The sequence below is a fragment of the Cygnus olor genome, chromosome 9 (assembly GCF_009769625.2).
Source record: "Cygnus olor isolate bCygOlo1 chromosome 9, bCygOlo1.pri.v2, whole genome shotgun sequence".
Classification (NCBI taxonomy): Eukaryota; Metazoa; Chordata; class Aves; order Anseriformes; family Anatidae; genus Cygnus; species Cygnus olor.
In genome coordinates, this window is record NC_049177.1 from 24,248,387 (window position 1) to 24,271,236 (window position 22,850).

General features: G+C 45.4%; 1 protein-coding gene across 6 annotated transcripts in view; it reads right to left on the bottom strand.

The window, feature by feature from the left end:
- The window catches only part of OTOL1 (otolin 1), an 81,312-nt gene extending 59,738 nt beyond the window's left edge, over positions 1-21,574 (bottom strand). For 5 of the 6 annotated variants that reach the window (XR_005822531.1, XR_005822532.1, XR_005822528.1 and 2 more), the window contains exon 1: positions 14,561-14,609. Coding sequence is in view for 1 of the 6 variants with exons in the window: in XM_040567251.1 (XP_040423185.1) it covers positions 18,315-19,210; positions 19,333-19,404; positions 19,878-19,967; positions 20,986-21,313 (1,386 nt within the window). In the remaining 5 variants the exon portion in view is untranslated. Of the gene's footprint in view, positions 1-14,560; positions 19,211-19,332; positions 19,405-19,877; positions 19,968-20,985 lie in introns of those variants that run through there. The other variant, XM_040567251.1, reaches the window with a different exon arrangement.
- Positions 21,575-22,850: the final 1,276 nt, after the last annotated feature.

The following is a 22,850-nucleotide window of genomic DNA, read 5'->3' on the forward strand; positions in this document are numbered from 1 at the left end:
GTTATCCTTCTGCCTCCAAAGTTCATTCCTGTTGATAGTAAAGACTCCCTCGGGCTTCAGAGGCCTCTCATAACAGGCTACACACATGGAGAGGATCCAGCGAATTATTTCAGCTACACCTGAGTGATACGGCTCAATTTGGCTCTAAATAGCTCCTTGTTATCCAGGGCGTGGAATTACAGATTTCTGTTCATCGCATGTTTTACCACACGCTCCCCAGAAGTTCAGAAGCTGCTCTACAGCTTTCTGCTGGAAAGAAAAATGGTTTTATTTACTTTGATTAATACAGTCTTTGCTCAGATAATGGCATTTCTAGCATTTGCAAATTCAAAAACACTGTAAATCCCCAAAGCTTCCCTGTTCTAAGTCTTTTAAATCTTAGACAGATTTGAAGTCACTTTAAATCTCATGGAAAGCGATTCACCATAAATCCCCGCACAGCCAGGACGCCTTAGAGACATTTGGGCTGATAAGAGCACCGAGCCAGGGTGCAGCCCATCCCAGTCACATCCTCCTCAGAGGAGGGGCTGGAGATTGCCAGGTGCTCCTGAAGCATTACAGGAAAACCCCATCATTTACCAAAAGTATAATTTCTGCCCCACTAAACTTTGGTGTTCTCACCAGGGCTGACTTATTAGTATCACTTAGTGACGCAGCACTCAGAAGCAACTTTTGCAATAATACCTCAATGACTGATAATAACTTTCACATCTTTCAAGCTGCCCACTGTGAAAGATTTTTTCATTAGGATGAAGCTGTTTAGGGATTTTCAGCGTATCGTGGAATGGTAACCCCTCAGAGAGCAACGCCTGGGCTGTTAAGAGCTGGCAAGTGCTACCAGGCTGCCACCAAGGGCAAGGTGCTGGATGGACACATTGCTCGTTTCAGAAGACAGTTCTGGGGCAGCATGGCTGTATTGTTCTCCCTGCATTTGCTGATCTATCTGCATGCCCTTCAGCTGCTCATCAGAAGCTCACCTGTTGGCTGTTAGACCAGCTTCTCCCACAGCTTCTACCTCCACTGCACAAGCACCACTATTAGCACAGTGCCCTCTCATTTTGCCCAAATGAAGTCTTAGACCCTTCACGCAACATTGGGATTATAATAGAACAGCACGGGGCTCATTTAGCAGGTTATTCTGTATATTCGTCTGATGTAGGAACACCTACATCTTTTACATCAACTTGAGAAAAATATCACATTTAGCTTTTCTATAAAACCAAGACACTTTATCCAGTAAAACTAGGCCCACATCATATAATATTGCTAAAAACATGCATGACCAAAATGCTGAAATATAAGTGACAGTAGAAAATATTTTCCATCTCCATCAAAGCAAAGGTAGTGGCATTAAGCAACTCCTCCGATTTCAGCCCTGTGAAAGGAAGCCTCCGGGAGCCCGTCTGCAGGGCAGCACACATCTGGAACGCCACAGGTCAGCAGCTGGCACAGGCACCGCAGGCTGGGGATTCCCCATGTCAGGCTGCACACCTCTCCAAAAAGCCAAAAAATCCAGATGCTGCTTTCTGCACTGAATTTGGATAGTTTTCTGTTATCCATGGGTTTGCTTCAGATGCCGAAACTGTTGAGATTCCTGTAGTTTCAGCTCAAAATAAAACAAAGACAAGGCTATGGTAACTAGATACCTTGTTTGACTGATCTGACAGTTTGTTACCAAAAACTGTTTTCATTGTAAGGTTTGTTTTTCACTCAAGTGCTTTATTTTTGTTTTAAATTATGTTTTCTATCCCTTAGATCTTTCTAGTTTTACTTCGATTACTCTTTTTGGCTGCCAGGAAATGCTGCAACTCTAATTGTGTTGCAGATGAACTTAGTCTCCACAGGGAAAAGCAGCTCATACATGTTTGTTTATTCTAAAGTTTTAAGGAAGGTTTTATGAGCCTGTGAAAGAATATATTTGGATGCTTTTTTTTTTTTTTAAGTTATTTTCCTTAAAGTGACTGAGTCAACTACAAATAACAATTATTTCCACTCAATTGGAGTTAAACACAGATAACAACAGTGGATAACAAATGGATGGTTTTACTTTGAAATAGCAAGAGAGACTGTGGCATGGCTGTTTGTAACTGTGATTACTGCTTTAATAGCTCCGGGTACTTTTTCATTATTGTTGTTTATGTTACAAATGTTGAAACCCTATTTCTCTTTATACAGCCTAATTCAGGAATAAGAGCCAGGACTTGGGCTGCAGTCAACCCCTTGCATAGCTGGATCCAGAACAGTTCTGCTGCTTTTAAATGGCATGGGAGCCAGTCCAGAGGGACAGGCCTTGGAATTAAGAGCTCAGCACGACCCTTTCTCCCAGAGGTAGGAGTGGGCAAGGCAGACTGCAAGAGATGGGTTCAAAAACTACATGCAGAAGCTAATGGCACGGAGAGCAGAGTGCCTTCTAGCAGAGAGCATGAAAACCGGGGGGGAATGCAGATAAATTTATGTTCTTCTTTACATTGCCTCCAGTGCAAAAAGATGGGCTACAGTTTTCACATTAGTGCCAGGGTCACACACCCTACAGGACTGTAAAACTTCCTGGGAAGCTGTTGGCCAGGTACCTTGGATCACAGCAGCAGTACCACAGGCTGGGACGTGCCTGTACCAGCACCGCAGGCTGGGATGTGCCTGCTCAGAGGTGCACGCAGCAGAACAGGGCACTCCTTTCCTCTCCCATCCACAAAGCTTTGTCCTCCTGCCTAGGAGCAGTTACCCTTAATTCCCATGTAAGCATCAAAAGTGGAACAAATACAACCTGGGGAGAACAGTGCACTCACACACAAAGATCAGTACACCTAGTATTATCAAGATTCACAGCAGACTTCCCCAGTTACACAACGAAAAAGTCTTCCTAAACTGTAGTTTCTGGAAGAGTGCTTTTAAATAAATTCTTCATAAAACCAGAACTGCAAATCTATCAAGCATTTTCGCTTCCAATCTCTTTATCCTCAGTATTTTCATCACCCAAATTCCTCTCATCTGGATTCACCAGTGGGTAACCCTCACAGCAGAGCTGTATTCAGCACTGAATATTCAATGCACCAAAGATGGCAAATACTGTTCTATCTTCATGAGACTGTGATATTCCAGAGCCCTCTGCTTTCAAGTGGTATTTGTTGTGCCTTGGTATCTTTATAGAATAAGAGAGCAAAGCTACAGCCAATAGAGCCTGTGACTACTACTTGAACAGAGTAAATCCACATGAATAAATCTTATTAAGCTTAAAGGCAAGCAGTTACTGCACCTGTTTGATAGATTTATTATCCCCAAAACCTAGCGCAGTGATGTGAAGTGCAGGTATGAATTGAGTAGTTATACTGTACAAACAGCCAGCTATTAGTTATATTATGGAAACAACAAGAATGTTGATAAGATGCTGCATTGGGATGTTTAACAAGTGTCAAAGCCTAAATTGAAAGAGGCATTTGGCTATGAAAGTCAATGAAGATATACCTCCTCGTATCACAGTTAGATTTCTCTCAAATTGCATACAGGAAAGCAAGGACAAAAAGTTGCACCGCCCCCCCCATCATCTTAATTAACTTCTTTCAGGTGCTACCACAGGAGCCAGATGAAGCTGCCATGGCTTCGAAGCTAACCCTGCCTCAGCTGGGTGGAGGGCTGAAGACCTCCAGGGACATCTTCCAACCTTAAACACTCAACAACCTCCAGACAAGCTGTGTGCCCACCCCAGCAGCAATCAGCAACACACCCTTGTCAAAGCATCCAATAAAAGGATGCAGAGGGACACACCAGGCCCTCTGTCCACCTCTCACCTGCACAGAAGCCTGGCTCAGAAGCACAGAGCCGAGCTACCACTCATGGTCAAGTCCTTGTTTTTAAGAACTTCAGTGGCACACACTGCCTCTCCCCCTAAAATTGTTTGACATTTGAAAGCCAGTGATTAAATACTGTAAAACAACCACCTCAGGGATGAAGAAAGCTCAGCTACCTTGTCAAGGTGGTCTCTCAGTAAAGGTCAAGCTGCATTATGCTATGCATACTTTAACGCCTTCTTCATTGTAACTGATCCTCACATCTGGCTTCAGCCTATTCACCACGATTTAATTTATTTCCTCACTGATGTTAATAACATTTTTGTCTCCTCTTCTATGCCCATACTATTTATTTAATCTCTCACAATGAGACATTTTGCTGGTGTTAGTCATTTGGGTGTCCTGACAAGACAGAAGTTGTTCTTTCATACATATAAACTGTGTGAAAATCAGTTTTAAGCCGTTTGACTTTAAAGGCTACTTCCATTAAGCTATAGTGAATAAAAAACAAGATGTTCATCTCTTCTTACTCCCATCTGCTCCAGTACATTTCAGAGAACATTACTGTAAGAGATTTCTAGTGAAAAATAATTATTGCTATTCTAAAATAGCTTAGACTGGTGTGAGTGTTGCTGACAGTGTTTAAGAAATCCTCGCATTACAGCCTAATGAGAAAAGAAGTCTGTAGTATAAGAGGTGTTTTAGACAAATATCACTTATGCTTGCTGGAAGCTGAGCAACACAGCAGGAAGTAGCAGCCCAGACCCAGCCCTCAGCAGAAGGTATTTTGCTGGAAGCCCCAGGCCCACTCGTGACACACTGGATATGCACACCCCCAGGATGTGGTGAGGATTCAGACCCAAAGGTAATATGTAGGGTACTAGTACCACCAAGTTCTGTCCCAGCAAGAGGAAAAACCCATACTTTGACACACAATTTGAAAATGATAAAGGTTACTTGAGCCCACATCCTACTTTTTCATTCTTGGAGTTCACCAGGCTGGTTCAGCTCTTCCTTACAGACCCTTTTCCACCTCCCAGCACAGTCCCTCTCTGCTCCCCAGTTCCCACATTAATTAATATTTGTTTTGTCCAAAAAACAAAAAGCCCAATTTCAAGCCCAGCCCTGGGGTTTGGGAAGCAGCTACTGGTGTGGCTTCAAACTTTAAACAGTGTTTGAAGTTCCGTCCTGAAGAATGTAAAGCACAACAATTTCATAAAGCATCTCTCTGGGAGGGAAAAAAGATCACCAAACTGCATTACAAACAAAGCATTTATTGCTTTACTTGTAGTGTCTCTGCCACCAGATGGGTTGAGACTGCCATTCAGGTATTGTTTTCCATCCTTATTTTAATAACTTCTGCTAATGCCTGGGCCAGGCAGATTGCTCAGAGGAGCCATTTCTGGCCCCAGTGCACGGCCACCATACCCACATGTCCTCAGCACCCATTTCTTCAGCTGGGTGTAACAGCCCTGAAACTTACTCAGCCTCCACAGGGAGCTGCACATGGACCCAAGCTTTGCCTTTTGTGCTGTTTCTGGAGCATAAATTCAAGCCAACCTTCACCACAGCCTGGTGTGAGCAGAGAGGCCTACCTGGCCTCCATCCCTACAGCCCCAGCCGCCTCTCCACGGCCCCAAGGTGAGGAAGGAAGGCCCTACATGGCATCTGTCGTCTTGATTTCTCAGGGCATTCAGTAGGCCAGACGAGGGTTTCCTCGGAGTGCTGGTCCTTTTGTGGCACCACATTGCCATCTGCTGTCCTCCCCTTCTCTGGCAGCCTCGGCAATAGCCAGGTGAAATACAGCAGCACAGCTAGCTCAGCCCAAACAAAGCTGTTCAAAATGCAAATAGGGCCATGATCCATCGCTTATTTAAATGGATTTTAACATTTTAATTAACTATTTAAGAAATACAAGGCATGAAGCTGCAAGGATGCAGTCGGATGAAGTGCTACAAACAAGAGGCTGTGTACAACAGCAATGCAACTATTAAATCTTGGTACTTCAGGGTGATAGTATGCATGGGTGTATCACTTGAATAGCTGTTTATAGCTAGAAATTCCATCATCCAGAAATAATTTATGCTTCTTCTGTCAGTAACACATGTTCAGATAATTAAAAAATTAACTGGTTCCTAAAACAAACCCACAAACAATTTGCAGCAGATGTAATCTCCTGCTTAAACCTGACATGCAGCAGACAAGCACACCTCAGCTACCTTGTTTTGCAGGCAACCTTCCTGGCTTGCCCTCCGTCCTGCTGGTTTTATTTCCTATACAGCCTCTAGGAAGGGCTTTGTTAGGTACAGGCTTAAGCAGCAGCTTTGGGACAAAGTTGCCCAGAACCAGGGATGGAACCTGGGTCTTGATCACAGTGGGAAATCAGAGAACCTTCTTCAGAAGGTCATCCAGGCACAAATACTGAGAAAATAAGCCCCACAAAGGGGACTGCCTCCTCAAGAGCTGGTATCCAGCCCAGGGCACTCCACTGGTCACAGCTCTCCGTTGAAGACGAGCACAATTACCCTGTTTGCCTAACAGTAACAGGTTTGTCTACCAGATGTACTGTTCCTTTTCTTTTGTCCTCCCTGCTTTACAAAACATCTGAGAAAATACGGCACATTCAATGCATTTTCTTTAATCTCATGTGTCACAATCCCTATCACAGCAGCCAGGCAGGAAAGGCCAGAGAAGCAAGGACCTCCTGGAGGCTGCTCACCTTCCAGACACCACTTCATCTCCTTCACAAGCAGACTCCTGAAGGCAGGAGCTCTTGTTGGCCCTGTTTCGCAGATATAGAAGAAAAAGTGGCTCCCAGAAATGAATCTCACCTCCGAGACACCACCTTCAGCATTGCCCAGCCATCACTAGAACATGGTAAACACCCCTCTTCACAAATGTTTTTTTTTAGTTTCACCATGTCTTGACTTCCTTTGTCTGAAGGATGGAAAACAAAGCCCCTTATTAGTGAGGGGGATCAGTCGGTCACTCCTTCAACACTCCAAAAAATGAAAAACCTAGTGAGTAGCTGGGAAATGGCATTAACCATCCCTGCAGCCTGAGCAGAGAGAGCTGTATGCACGGGGGAGCGAGTATCACTCATTAACTGCCACGGAGAAGCACAGAACAGGGGACCAGGTTACAGAGACAGAAACCAACAGAGGAAAAAAAATCAAACACCAACAGGAACATGGAAAGAACAAAACACAAGGCTGTTTGTTACTAATTCTGTCTAGCCTAACTTGCATGCTTACTATATATACATTGATCCTTTTTGCAGCTCACTGCAAGCTCAGGAGGAAGCAAACAGATGGACAATGACTTATTGGAGAGATTTGGATCAGCAACTTAGAAATTCAGATCTGTACAGGAGAAGCAAGTTAGTCATCCAAACAAATAGATATACCCTGGGGAGAAGAAAAATCTGGATAGCAAGAGAACTCAGAAAAAAAGAGAAAACAAAAATAAAGAGCATGGGCATGCAGAATACAAACAGCTATAAACTGAGTATGAAGAAAAAGACAAAACAAAGCAGTTATGTACAAGCGACTAGTAAACATTCGTTTCCTGCATGGCTGCATTTTTAACAAAATGAAGGAGACAGATTGAGATCTTAAGCACTGAAGATTAGTTGTTGTAGCACAGAGGTCCCTATGTTTGTGTTTCCTGGCCTTTCATGCTGCAGAAGAGGAGCAAGGCCATCACACCCCTAGCCCCTTCCCCTGGTCTGTGCAGGATGTTCCCAGGGCTCGCCAACCTCCTCGCACTGTATGCTCACCAGGGTAAGCCCAAAAAGCACTTGGCAGGCCTCGTGCCCAGAAAGCAAGTGAACTAGCCTTGTGCATCAGCAGCTTGATGGGGTGAGATATTCAGGATCCATTAATGCCCAGAGTTTAATATTTAAGTTAGTAGGGCGTTAAAGTCACAGAGCACAATCCCTTACACAATTAATAGCTTTTCTGGAGTCATTTCTCTCTGAAACATTTCAGATCAAGCAACCTTGCCAAGACAGAGGATGGTCTAGATGATTTCATCATCTCTCATGTCAGGGCTGTGTCATTACCTTCAGTTCACATTACAGATTACATGTAACGCACGGTGTCTAGAAATAGCATATGCGCTGCAGGTCCTCCTCCTGGACCCCGTTGCTTTGCACCTGTCCAGAAACTGTTTGCCAGATCCACAGATGCAAATTCCGGTAAGTCAGAGGCTACTGTCTTGTTCAGACAGAGGACACTGAGATAAAGAACTGAGATATTGTTGGCATTTGCCCTTCACAGAAGGGGAGGAAAAAGAAAGAGCTGCAGGAGCATTAAGTATTCCTTCCAGGAGGCCGTCAGACACCTGGATTACACTTGGCAGTGAGACAGTTACACCAGTCCCTGCTCTGTTTCCATCTACCTGGTAAATTAACAGGGTTGAGCTACTTATTAGTCTGGCAGCTATTTCCCACCCGTCCAGGCAGCGATAGCATCAGAACTGCAAGCAGGATTTACCTGGGAAACAAAGCCAAGGAAAAACCCAAACCAAAATCCACATTGGCATAGTTTGAATAGAGAAAGCTTTTCTCTTTGGGTACCTCCAGATGGAAGTTGAGATGATTGTTAAAACCAATTTATTATTTTGCTAAGTGTCATCAACATTCAGTGTCTCAAAGAAAATATGGATCAGAAAGCATACTTTTTTTTTATATATAAATACAGCCCACAGCCCATTTTGACCAGAAAACTAACCTTCCTCTATTCAGAGGAATTCTTACAATTTTCTCTTAAATCACATACAGTTGGCTGCCTAAGAACTTCAGGAGCTTGAACACTGGAAATCAGAGTAGGAGAAGCAGGCGGAACAGACAAGGAAACCCAAGCTTTTGTCCTGAGCACAGGCAGAAATATTCCAACCTTTCAGCCTGCCTGCTCTAGTATTTTGTTCCCTCCTGCTGCCATGGAGCTGTGCTGGGTGGGTGGCACAGGAAGCGATCAGAGAACAAGAGTGTCAAAGCATTATAAATACTTGCTCTAAAATTATTTTCAGACCAAGCACGATAGCAGACATTGTTTGGTCTAAGAAAATGCATCATTCTAGTTAATTAAACTTGAAATCTAGTTCTTCATAAATATGTGAATAGTTTGAGCTGAAGTGTTTGAATGCTCATCACCAGGACCCTACAAAGCACCACTTATTTCACGTGGTGAGAGGCTCCAGCACTCGTTGGCATCCTTTTGCCAACATCAGTTAAGAAACAGAGCTGAATGAAAGGAGCAGAGCAGTCTAAAGGTGCAGCCTGCTTATGATCGGAGGCATACCCGTCCACCTTTCAGTTATATTTAGCACACTGCAGAGGTGGAAACCTCCACTTACATCTGTGTCAGCCCTGGCCAAGCTGTTGGCGAGTTAATAGTTTCTTGCTCTTTCCCTCAAGTCATCATCGCAGGCAGAAGTTAAGTAACACATGCATCAACTCCCTTCTCCCCATTTATTATCCAGTAGAAGCAGAACTAATTAAATATCAGCCTCAAACAGCCAATTCTTTCAGCATGAGGGGGATTGTGAAAAATCACATTCTCCCATTAGCTTCCCATGCAGCACCAGAAGAGCAAAGTTAGAAACCCACCAGCCTGAAGACATTTTCTCCTCCAATTTGCATTTTAATGGGAGAGCAGAGGACTTATTGCTAAGTGCCAGGAGCCGACAGAGCTGCGCACATTCAGAGGGTCTAGCTAATAAATGCACTGACCCATATTTTTCACATTTTATGGGACAGTGGGGAAAACTGCTGAAAGAGCTCATTTGCAGCCATGTTAATTACACTTTCTGTGGGAAAGCAGAGGAACACACCACAAAGAGCTACCTGCAGCTGCATTTGTGGGGCAGTTTAATCTACTGTGTAGAGCAGGTAATGGCATGCTGGAAGTGCCCTAAGTCCTCTGACAGCTGGACCATGGGCCATGGTGGTCATGGTCAGGCCCTAACACTCCCAGGCCATTCAGCCCACTTGCAGAAGCCATAAAAGCAGCAGAGCTTTACTTGAAAGGTGGAAATGTTGCGCCTGTACCAAGCTTTCTTGTGTAATTAGGGCCTCCCAAGTACCCATTACAAACTACAGAGGAGTTCATAGAAGTTCTCATCTGTGGCATTTGTTTCCTCTGATCTGGCTCTGGCCATGGCTCTCAGGCAGGTGTTTCTGCTCCTCTTGTCACAATGGGGAAACGGGCAGAGCCCAAAGGAGCCCCCGCTACCCTCCTGCTCACCAGCTATCAAAAGCAGGGCAGCTCTGCAATTTAAGAGACATCAGCTGTCATTACATACATCAGAGCCCCTCGATCCATCTCCTGCAGCAGAGGAGCAAGGCAGATGACATTGATACATACAAAATAGGCAGGAAAGCGAGCTACAGAGCTGACAACAGAACTGCTTAAATTAAAAGGGACAAGCCAGCTGATGGAGGGTGAGGTTTGTCCTCTCATCTGTGGAGCACACCAGCTCTGCCAGAGCTCTCCCAGCCCTGCAGAAGCCTTCCAGAGCTCCTGGCACGAACCCACGAGAGGAGCCCTAAGCACAGGCTGCCTGGTCTCAGGCTGCCACAGCTGCACAAGCCCAGGTTTTGCCTTCCCACCTTGGCCTTCCCAGTTTCCACTCTGAGGAGACATCAAAACACTTTGCTGGTTATCGCTCAACATCCCTTGTTCTCAAGGTCCGTCTCAGCACAAATACACAGATCTCTTCCCTAAAGCATCAACGCCTCCCAGATGGTTCTAGAGATCACACCACAGCTATCCTCTGAGGCGGGGAAACGTTGCTCCATTTTATGGATGAATAAAATCCTTGCTGAGCTCACACAAGAAGCTGAGCCCAGCTCCTCACCCCCCCCGCTTAATGCCTCCACCCTCAGTGGAGGAACAGAAAAGAGTAAGAGGCCTCCCCTTTGATCTAGAAGAAATATATTCTTTAGTTTACCCACTGAAAATGGAAAGTTTAGAAAAACAGCCTGAGTTTACGCCCAAGTCAGGACCGTATAAACCCTGCCCATGAGAGCCCCCAGCATTGCACAGGCACCTGCCCCTTCATCCCCATGGGAGCAGAAAGTGCAGGCTCTCCGATCTTTAGGGCAAGGCAGTAACCAGGATGGGAGGTTTCTCAATTGTCCCTATTTAAGCAGGCAGTCACCCTAAGCATCCATGTATTCTAAATACCGAACGCATTGCATGCGAAGCGGATTAAATTCATTATTTTTTGAGAACTTGGTAGGAAAACAGAAAGCCACCACACACACCTGGGCTATTGCAACCGACCACCATAACCGATCCCAGAGCAAAGCCCCCCAAACCATCCCTGCTAGGCACATTTTAGGAGTGCCATCAGGAGCTGAAATCCACATGCCACAGAGGTACTGAAAGCTCTAAGAGGATTTGTCAGGTTTAAACACTTTTTTAATTGGGTTTTGATACCATAAACTTAAATACTCAAAATTTTAAGATCTGTTGTGAATGGGAAGAAACATCTTGTGTGCTCTCAACCTTACCTCTCACAATTGAGTTTCTTCACTTGCTACAGAGAAAAATGTTCTGGAACAAGCTGCAAACTGTTTTTTCCTCCAGCAATGGCATTCTCTAGGGCCACAGCTGTTCTGAATGTAAATCCTTACAGCTTGTGTTTATGAAGTTAGTCTCTGTAACCCCAATCTTAAACCTCTAAAGCCAATTTACTGCTCTGTATTATGCAGCTGAATACCAACAGAAAAAGGGCAAGAGTCAAAATGGAAAAACAACAATTTAGCTTGTGAAAGTGATTGTTTTATTCTAACATTTTATTGACTCTTTAAAACGGAACAAACACCAAGACTATGAGGATCATAGGCAGATATCTTTATTAACTAGGTTGGTACCCTTTCAATACCAAACCAATGAATAATTATGGCAGACAATTGCATTAAGCTGGCCACATACCTGCGAAGACCCTCTAGCTTAATAAATTGTTATGGGGCAATGAAAGTTTACGTAGCTGACTAGAAATGTCAGAATAGCATTACACGGGCACCATAAAAGAGTATCGCTCATTTGAATCACAATCCAACTAAAATCAGCCCCTAAGCTTGTTTTTATGACCTTGCCCTCACAGCAAACTCCAGCTTTCCAGCCCTTTCTCTCCACTTGGTGACTCAGCACAGCTCCTTCTCTGGGCAGCAATAAACTCCACAGAAGTAGCTTTGACTCAATAACTTTTTTTTTCCATTGGAGAGCAGTAGGCTTAAGGTATAGAAAGAAAATAAAGACAAGCAAGATGCAACTATAGGGAAGGTTTAGCAATAAAGCAAGGGGGGATGTTTCCTCTGCCAGGCACACACCAGCTGTTTCCCCACTGCCTCATAGCTCCTCCTATGAGAGGAGCAATTAAGTCCTTGCTAAAGGAGACATTTGCATTGATTTCTTACCAGAGCAGCATAAGAGAAAGGAAAAACAAAGCTGTCTCTGGTCACCTCCTCTCCCAGAGGTCTGCCTGGCTCCCTGCGAGAAGCAGAGCTGGGATAAGACAGTCCACGTATGCCAGCCCCTTTGCAAAGAGTTCTTGTTTCAGACACTCTCTCTCCCATCAAACACCTAAAGTGAAAGCTTGCAGCAGGAACAGGAGCCTTCCACATTTATATAGGGCTTGACACGACAAAAATCTCAGAGGGGCTGCCAAAAAGTTAAACATATCTGTTCCACACAGCATCCACCGGAAACATGGAAGGGAAACTGAAAATAAGTTTTCAGGCTGCATCCTACCCCTTCTGCGCCTGGCTGCTATGCTGCAATCTGGAGTAAGGAGCACTGATCTTTAGGAAAAACACTTGGATTTTCATCCAAGTCAACCCAGGTTTTTCAGCATCACTAGTGGAGAGGAAGGGAAAGTTGGTTCTCCTAGCAGAAGCAATTAAGGACTTGCTAGGTGGCTCTCACACACACAGCATGTGAAGAAACGGGCCAAAACCCTGTTCCAGACTATGTAGAGCAAGATTTTTTTTTTCCTTCTGAAATTGCATTGACATGTAAAATATTTCACTAAAATATCTCTTTGGAAAGTGATCCATTACCATAACATGACACTTTTGGGTGAGAGCCTTCTCAGGAAAAAAAAAAAAAAAACCTACCTGGAAAACAAGACCAGGAAAGGCAGAGAAATAGAATTACAACAGTTTACTGAAATATTTTGGTTAAAAGTGTAACGCTGAATTAGATGCACATAAGCGTTACATATGCAGTTCAGGCTGGGGAGGACATGGAAAGCAGCCAAGGACCAGCTAGGAGCCAAGAGCAAACACATTTTGTAGTCCCTACTGTAAAAAAAAAAAAAAAAAAAAGCAGAAACTTGACAGTTTCAGACCAAAAACCTGTTCTGTAAACTCTTCAAATGACACCACATTCTTTCCTGTAAATAATCCCAAGACAAGTTTGTTCCTGTATATTATTTCTAACACCAAACACATTAGCCCAACCAAGTCACACCTGGCCCCTATCCCCCGGAGGCACGATGGGGATTTGAAGTTCAGCTCCAAATTTTCATTTACCAAGCAGAACCAGAACCAAGAGTCCTACTTATTTTGCTGGCCCTCTCTTTGATTTCTTTCCCTTAAGAAACTTTCCCACTTTACTTTGCTAGGACATGACATGACCACCATCTAAAGGTGTACAAAGCCCAGTTCAGTCAGGCATGCTCCCTTAAACACGACACACCATGGCTAGTAATAGTGCTCATCATTGCTGGTTCATTAATTTCAAAAAAGATACTTGCTTCATGAAGACATTTCAAAGACTTCAATTCTAGGATTACTTATTCTTCTTTATATTTTTAATTCAATTCAAAGTCCAAAGAGCCTCAAACATAGGGTTTGAGGGAACAGAGGTTGCGAAACAAAGCTTAAACTGAGAAGAATCAGACAGAATAAAACCAGTTCACTTTCTGTCCGTCCTCAACTTTATCTTATGGAAATAAGAAGTTTGAGGTTTCACCCCAAATTTTATGAACTCCAGAAAAAAAAAATTAAAGCATGAAAGGTCTGGTTACAGCAAGTAGAGTTTTACCCAGAAATCTTCTTTATTAAGACAGAAAGCCTCCACTCAAAAAGGATTGACTTACAGAAGAACAATTCAAAAGAGTCTTTGAAACGGACATAATGATTCAAGTTCGTCCTCAAAATTGACTTTAAAACATTTAATACATGTACCTAAGCCCAGACACCTCTGTGGAAGACCATAGCTCTTGTTAAACCAGACCCTGTAAAACCACGCAAGAGTAAACACATTCCATCCTGAAATTAAATCATTGCATCGCGCCACTCTGAAACAATTTCACATAATATTTCTGAAACTCTAGTCTCAGAGGTACAGCTCTGCAGATAGGGTACATAAAACTGTGATAGAGCTCTTACTGTGAATAAATAATAGTGGCTATATCTAGAAAACAATATCAGCCTACACACAGCTTGATAGATATCCTCTATTAAGAAGCTCCAGCATTTTACAAGCATGCTAGATAACTGGCAGTGATCACACTATAATCCATTTTAATTCACGTTGAAAGGCATTTTTTCTCCTTCCAAAAGGGATTCTTTCCACAACCAAGCAGATATCAGCAAAGTTACATGTCTCCAAAGAAAAGGTGAGATATATTTCAACTGAAATACCTGAAGTGGGATTATCATATTGTGTTTTCAAACCTATTATGAATTCCTGTCCTGAAGTCACTAAAACTCATCTATTTTTACTCAAACCAGCCAGTAAAAGCAAGCACTTACTTACCTAGCCACTGCCAAGGACCCAGCACATCAATCTTGTGGGGAAGACCCAACCAAGTGCCTTCTTTTTTTTGGGTGCTTTCTGCCACCCAAAAACACCAACACAAAACCCTCCACCCAAGCGACATTATCCCTTTTATCAACCAACACAGCAACCGTAAGGCTCTGCAGGTGGCCCTCGCTCTGCAGCAATCCCAGCTCAGCAGGTGAGCAAAGTAAGAGACTTGAAAACAAGCCCAGCTGCTCACAAGCACTGGCACCTGGAAATCCAAAAACCATGAGCAAGAGGCACCAGGAGACCCAAGCTACTCCCTGTAGGACACTGCCTCCAGCACTCCTCTGGGCAAAACCCACAGCCCTGCCAACACGATTACAAAAATTGAGTTAGTGTTATGGCATTTGTGTAACTTCAGAGATGGGGATGAAAAGGCAAGAAGAGATCCAGAGGGGAGGTGGGCATCGGCGCAGCTTTGTACTGTGGGTGCAGCTGATTGCGGCACGACCTGCGCCAGGAAAGGGCAAGTTCAGCGCTGGCCTGACACCACGCCGGACACTTCATGGGCCTGGGGATGAAACTGATGGCATAAAGCAAAGGTGCAACAGATAGGGGCTTTATCAAAGTATCAGGAGCGATTTTCCTTCCCATCAGCACACGCTGCTTTTGGAGGTTAAGAAGAATTTTGCAGCAAGTCGTGACCATTCAGGGCACCTCCCATCCTCCATCTGGTATCCCTCGCTCTTCCCAGGCTTTATATGGAGGTCTTGCTTGTCTAACATAGGGCTCAGGGACACTTTTTCTATCAAGGTACCCAAATTCCCCTGTAGATTTAGCCCTCGAGATCCTAATTAAAGAAGCAGCTGCTTTTTATGTCCTTATGTCAGTTTGGAATAATTTTTCTTAGTTATTGAAAACAGCTGCTCTTTGATTAGCACAATGAGCATTTATTTTCTCTTATGCCAGTGTCAAACTGCTTCATTGCAACACAGACAGGAGACACTTAGTTTTACAAAATAAATCTATACTAAGTAGAAGCACAAGTGAAACGGAACAAATATTTTGGCATTTGTAGCAACGGCATGCAATGAGAAAAAGTACCTCCTCAATCAATTCATTTGCTGTTGTTCTGACAGGGCATGAAAAATGAGGAAAACCATATGAAAATGAGGGAATTTTTAATTCTCCAAAACTTTCCCCCGGAACAGTTTGCTTCAGTTAAGAGCTGTTGGAGCAGAACGCTTCACCAGAGCACCCCACAGCAGGGAGACTGCAAATGACATGGTTAAAAAAAAAAATAGGGAGAGAGAGAATTAAAGGCTTGAGTTAAGTTTTGCAGCCAGAGCTGCTCAGGGAGGCTACCTGAGCAGGCAGAGGTGCCAGGATGCTGCAGCATCTGGCCCCAGGGGCAGCTCCATGCCCATCCTACAGCCCCAAGCCCTTTCAGCAAGGAGGTTTCACGTGACATTTAAAAGACGGCCCCAGGAGTCTCTGCCTGTAAAAGGGGGAGGTGTGTGCATGTGTTTGCATTGAAATTTTTGACTAATTTGGGGCAATTCATGAGCCCAGCTGTGGACTGATCTGATTAGCTGTACTAGGACTAACAAACAACGCGTGGTTTTGCCAAGACACTGAAGTAGAAAGGATAACAGTGTAGAGAAACAATATTTTCCAGGCATTACTGTTAATTCTATTTAATATTTGATGAAGATAACTCCCTCTCTACAAAGATCTATATTTATCTAAACCACTGTTCACTGTGCTTTACACAGGCTCAACTTCAAAAGATACTTGTTTAATGTGTCTTAATTAAATCTGAAAATAAATTATTTCAAAAGAAACACAGAATAGATGTGAGCACGCTTTAAATTCAGAGTACTACTGGCAAAGCTATAGACCCTAAGACACTTACACATATGAAGGAGCTGTGTGATATTTCCGTAACTTGTCCTGCATGCTTCTCTGCCTTCCCAGTCAGGGTTTCAAGCAGAAATACCTTCCACTGGTATTAAGTTAATGACAAAAATATATATGTAGCATAGAAGCCAGCTCAGAGTGCCATTACAGCTCTCCCATATCCATTATGGGGGTTCAGAAATGACTTGGGTTGTGCTGTGAGCAACCCATATCCTTCCGTAGCATCTGCGAGGACCTTTGCATAGCCTGAATTGTCTCCAGCTGTTCCTATTAACCTGCTCTCAGGGCACCTCCACAGGATTTTAGCAGCCCAGAGACCCCTAATCTGGCTGGGTATATTTTGTGCAGGGATGTCTGTAAGGAAGCAGGAGCTCTCTAGCTTGTGTAGTACTGCCAGCTCTTCTTTTCCCCAAACAGCCAAGCAATTAATTTATGGAGAGGATTAGATCTGAGCAGGTTCTTGTGAGACCCCACATTTTTGCATTGCTTTCTCAGGAGCGTTTGTAGAGGTTATTTATATAGAAAGTGTAAGAAACTTCAGCAGGAGAGGAGAAAATTGCTAGTCAGATGTCCATATACCACCATCTGTTACAGGGACTGTAGGAGAAGCAGCATGAAGGCACAACAAAAGAATTAAGGGTGTTGTGACAGCAGGAATCTGAAATTATTATTATAACTTGTTGTTTTTCCTCAATATTCAACAGCTGCCAGGGAGTTCATAAACTGAAATCTGCATCTTTTATATACTTGGTACTCTGAATTTGAATCACATAGGAGCTAACTCAGATTAAGCACCGAATTAAGTACCAACTCTTTGACAAAGCTGGTTCATCTCATATTTGAATTGCTGATGTTGAAGTGGGGCTGAGAAGCTGATGAGTTGAAGCACCCTTTGCATTTACCAAATAGATAGGATCAACCTTTTTAAATTGCTTTGTTTTTATCTTAAAATTTAACAGCAGTTCTCCCGTGTTAATTTTCTCAGCATATATAAAAAGTCTCAGGAACACTTGACCTTGGTGCCATGGAAAAAGAAGAAATGAGGGACACAATTTATGATGGTATTCAAATAGCATATGACAAGCATGATGGCAATTTAAGCAAGGAAGGTGGGAGAAAGGGGAATAGTAGCCCAATTCTCTGTGCCCATGTTGGGGTCAGACCCAGCATTCATCGCAGCACTGGGAAAATGTCCCAGGCTTGCGACTGCCTGAGAAGAGGAGCAAATCCCAATGCTACTGAATGCTAATCATGGGATCTCAGCTTTATTTTTTTTTATGAAAAAAAAAATGACCAGTCTAAAGTATTACATAATACTGATTCAATAAAATACTTTTATATTTTTTCACATGATTTGAAGAAACCTACTGCTCGTGCTCGTGTTGGATTAAGCTCTATGAATCAAACACTACAACCTTTGTCAAAACTGTGACTTTCCAATGGTTACCAGTACTGATGTCCAGAGGAGTTTTGACCATGTAAGGACTGCCGGAGCTGGCTTGATAAAAATTTCAGTTGGATAAGGAGCTTCATCACGTAATTTGATGATGCTGACTATAAATCTGAAGCCCATGATGTGAAACCCCCTCAGGTTCCCCCTCCCCATGCTGGTCCTGACAGCCTTTGGGCAGTGGATTCTCTTAGTTATCGGCACCTGCATGAAGGACGTGCTGCTTCTTGGGGCTTTTAGTTAAAACTAATCACTCTTTCGCAAACATTTTTTAAAAAAATCACAAAACCTAGAAACTAAACCAATACACTGCCAAGTCACTAAACCGATACTTGTTTCTCCTCTGGAGGGCGGAGGGAAAGGCATGCTCCTCAGCGACAGCTCTACCCTTTAAACCTACAGCAGGATCTCAAAAACATCCGGGTACAGAAGGAACCCCGTGAAGACGCTGTCGTCCTCGGCGCTGACGTAGACCCCGTTCCAGTCCCGCGCAACCTCCAGCCACACCTGGTCGCCCGCGCTCAGCTTCAGGACGGTCAGGAAGGAGGCCTGGTCGATCTCCTGCCCGTAGAGCGTCTCACGGGCCTTGGCCACCTTCCTGCTGCGGGCCACCAGGCTGACGCGGGCCGGGCGGCCCCTCACCGTCAGGTGGTAGGCGAAGACGTACGCCCCGGGCACGCTGCAGTTGAATTTCCCGGTGGAAGGGTTGTAATCTTCCTGGTCGTTGTACAAAATCTTGTCAAACCGGATGGGGACGTTGGGCGGAGGGAAGGGTTTGGACAAGCCGGCGCTGAAGGCCGATCGCAGGAGCTTCGCGGTGTCCCCTCGGGACCCCTTCGCCCCGCGGGAGCCTTTCCTGCCCGGCGCCCCACGGCCCCCCTTGCTGCCAGCCACCCCCTTGGGCCCCGAGGGTCCCGTCACGCCGGCGGGTCCCAGGTCCCCTTTGTCACCCTTACTTCCCTGCTCGCCCTTTTCTCCCTGCTTTCCCTCCGTCCCCTGAATGCCCTCAGCTCCCATCTCCCCTTTGCTGCCTTTTTCTCCCTTCGCCCCTCCTTCCCCTCTTTCCCCCTTTTGGCCTCTCCCCCCCGGCTCCCCACAATACCCCTTGTCCCCCGTGTCCCCCTTCTCCCCTTTGTCACCCTGTTCTCCGTCCACCCCCGGGTCCCCGGCGTCCCCCCTGTCCCCCTTGTCTCCTTTGGTGCCGTTCTCACAAGTGTCCCCCTTGGAGCCCTTTTGTCCCTTCAGCCCGGGGAAGCCGTAGCTGCCCTTATTGCCTTTCACTCCAGCTTCACCTAGGACAGAGCAGGGGCAGAGAAAAGGTTACAGCCACTAGTGTAGGATAGGGTATCCATCACCAGCAGCAAAGGGACAGGCCAATGCACTGTTCACGGCTTTCCCGGCCCGTGTTACGTACCTTGCAGCCCAGGCTTGCCTGGATAACCAGGGTTTCCACTTATTCCTCGCTCGCCTTGCTCCCCTTTGCCTCCTAGGACATCGCACCATTAATATGTCATTTGTGGCACTGTCTGCAGCGCAGAAATCATTACACAGAAAGTGACTGGTACCATTTTGCATGTGTCCCTCAGCACAATGAGCAATGTTTGTTTTCAAGAATAGACCTCACAACCCCCAGCTGCATCTCCCAGCACCAAGCACCATCATGCAGACAACTCCATCTCACACTCATGTTGGATTTCTGCCCCGAAACAAGGGAAAAACTCCTCAAAAACGAGGAGTTCTGAGTGGGATCTTTATGAGCAGCCGTTCCTGTACCGCCTGCGCATATGCCACCACCACCCAAGTTATTGTCCCTCTGTTCATGCCATGCTAAATCTCGCAAGGTGTCAATCCATATCAGCGTACTCTGCTTCCTTTGCAAAAATATTTTTTCTACAGTTTTGTGTTATCTGCTGAGGACAACAGCACTTGTTTTCCAAAGGAGCAGTTCGTCTACTTTACCTCTTTCTCCTTTAAAGCCTTTGGGACCTTGGGGTCCCGGGGTTCCCGGCAGACCTTGCACACCAGCATCTCCCTTCTCCCCCTTAGGACCTGTAATGTAATCACATCAACAAAGTTATCTTAGTAACTCAGAGGTTTAACTTTACAGAGAAAATGTGTGATAACAGCTAAGCAACATGCCATCAGGGGATGCAACAAGGGCAACCCTGTTTCCATCACCCTGCTAGGAGCTGGCTATTTTATTTCCTGTCATATGGCTGATGCAAACCAAACGTGAGACAGACAGGTTTGGCTTGACCCTGCCCTCTGTGTATTGCAGCTGAAGCCCTTGGGGGACATAAAGGAGAGACAACAATACAGCATGGCTCCCACTGGTGTTGCTGAGGATGCCCTGATCTGGCACACAGCTCCCCAGCCTTCGCCTTTTGCTGCTGCAATCCCCAAATCGTACAGCTTTCCTTTTCGCTCTTGGCTACAGTTAAAGATTTTTTAAAAGCAACTTTCAGCTGCCTCAAAGCTGCAGGGGCTCAGGCATTCATAAAACATCAGAAGTAATCTGTCTTTAATATTTGAGCACATCCAAGGAGCTCCCATAGCTTAGTAATTGCCCCTCTCCTTAAAAAGAATTAAATCTGCAAATACAGAAGAGGAACCTGGCAGGTGGCTCCATGCTGCACAAGGAAAGGCGAGCAAGCCAGCTTTCTTTTAGTTTACTTTTTCATCCTTGTGGGAGCAAGAGGCTGCCGGTGCCCATCTGAGGGCAGGCTCGGGCAGCTGGAGCCGTCCCAGCACAACCCATCTGACACGAGAGCTTCTCCATCAGCCCTACGAGTGCAAACTCCTCCCACAGCCAATATAACTTCCATTCGCTGTGGAAGCTAAGGGAAGTGCAAATCGCTTGAGTACGTTGTATTAAAAATATATTATTTCACAATTTTTGCCAGCCTTCCTCAGCTGAGTAGTTCCTAGCTCCAGTATTAGTGCTAGCAAAGTGAGCATTTGCAGACTAGCGCACTGCTCGTTATAACCATTAGATTTTGGCACTGCAGACATCTGGCAACGTGCTGAGCTGCCTGCTGTGAGCGAACCGATCCATCGTGGTTTGCACCTGGAGGCCCTGGCTCCCCCCGCAGCCCCTGGGGCCCGCTGGTGGGGGGACAGCAGTCACAGCAGTTGAAGAAGAAGTCAGCCGTGTCCAGGGTGTCGTTCTCGAAGGGGAAGAGCGTGGTGGCCGCCCGCACCGCGGGGCTCATGGAGGGCAGCTGGGCTCTGCCCGGGGCTACCGGCATGGGGGCGAGGGAAGGGTTGGCAGCGCCCGGCGGTGGGGATGGCTTCGGCTTGGTGAATCTCAGCGCCGGGCTGACCTTCGCTGCTGCCTGCGTGGTTGCCACCAGCAGCATCACGGCCGCGGGGACGGCCGATGGAGAGCTCCACATGCTGGCAGCTGTAGGAGAAGGGGAAGGCCATAACAAAGTGCACGCAGCACCCTCTGCACCCACTTATCCCCATACAGCCCGTGTGTTCTGCACTCACCCTCTCCATTCCTGCACTCTTCCCTGCATCCCTTTCACTATACTTCCATTTTTTTTTAATCCAGATCATCACCTGGTTTCCTGCTAATGTGAGAACCATCGGCCGTGCGCATCACAGCTGACCTACGCACGACCTGTGGCAGTGCTGGGCCCATCTGCCTGGCAGGTGGCTTTACACAGCCTCTCTTTTTATGGGGAAAGTAAAGCAAAAACCAGGAAACTCCCCTGCCTGCCCACCCCTGCTGACTGCCACCCTACAGAGCACTTGCCATCTGGCTGCTCCTGTTAGCTCTGGGAAGTGCTCCCAGGGGACCCCTGAGAGTGGCACGATCACTGCCATCGTGATGTCTCTTCCATTCATAGGATTAGGAAAAATTCAGTAATGATTTCAGAGCCAAACACAGCCACACACCATAAAAACCTATGCTATAAAAGAATAAATGAAACAATACATATATATAAAAATTAAGTATTCCAAAATTTCAAAGTAATTTTTTTTTCTTTGCTACTGACTGAGTTCCCAGACTTGCACGTTCTTTTAGTGCAAATTTTCAGGTCCATTCTTTTTGTTTTTAAAGAGGTGGTTTGGCTGAACCAGAAAGAAAGAGCAAAGTAAGAACTGCCTGTTTTTTCCTATAGGACAGATGACGCCTCTCAGATGACTTGTCATAAAAAGCATCTTTGTTTCTTTCTTAATCCCATGTGCCGGCCTGTAAATACAAACAGAACAGACTCCCTTTCTTGCTGAACCTGTAACCTAACCTTCCTATAGCAGCAGAGGTGCTTCATTACATGAGAAAGCCACCGGGAGAAACGCTGACTGTTCTTGCCATCCAGAGGGCAAAAGGACGGGCCCACCCAGAGCTGGGTGTCTGCAGGATGCACTGAAACCTTTCCATCTTCAAGAATTCAGTTTCAGAGGAACAGCTCATGATGTTCTTACATAAAAAGGCAATTCCCCTACAAAACTAAATAATTTAACAGCAAACATTATCCACAAAAAAACACCCAGTGACCACTGTTGCCTATTGCTGATGTTTGTCCCATTCTTCACCCCACCGGCTCCAGGAAGTTATCAGGTGTAATCATTGCATCCCTTCTCGATGTACAAGGTGCGTTAGGATGGGACACGGGGCTCTAGTTTTTGGCACAGCCTCACATTTGATCCCAACCAGCCCCTGCCAACCTCACCATGAAGCTTCCAGGCACGGGAGGGCAGAGCTCAGCGCAGGCAGAGCGCAGCCAAACCCCACCGCCGGTACAGAACCACCACCACCACGGACCGGGAGGGTCAGCCAGCTGCTGGGGAGAGACAAAATGCAAACCACTCCTGCAACAGGTCTGAAAACAGCTACTCTCCTGTTGCATAGCCAGGTGGATGGGTTGCCACCAAAAAAAGAGAAAAACATAACTAACAAAAAATATACCTTACCAGTCTGTT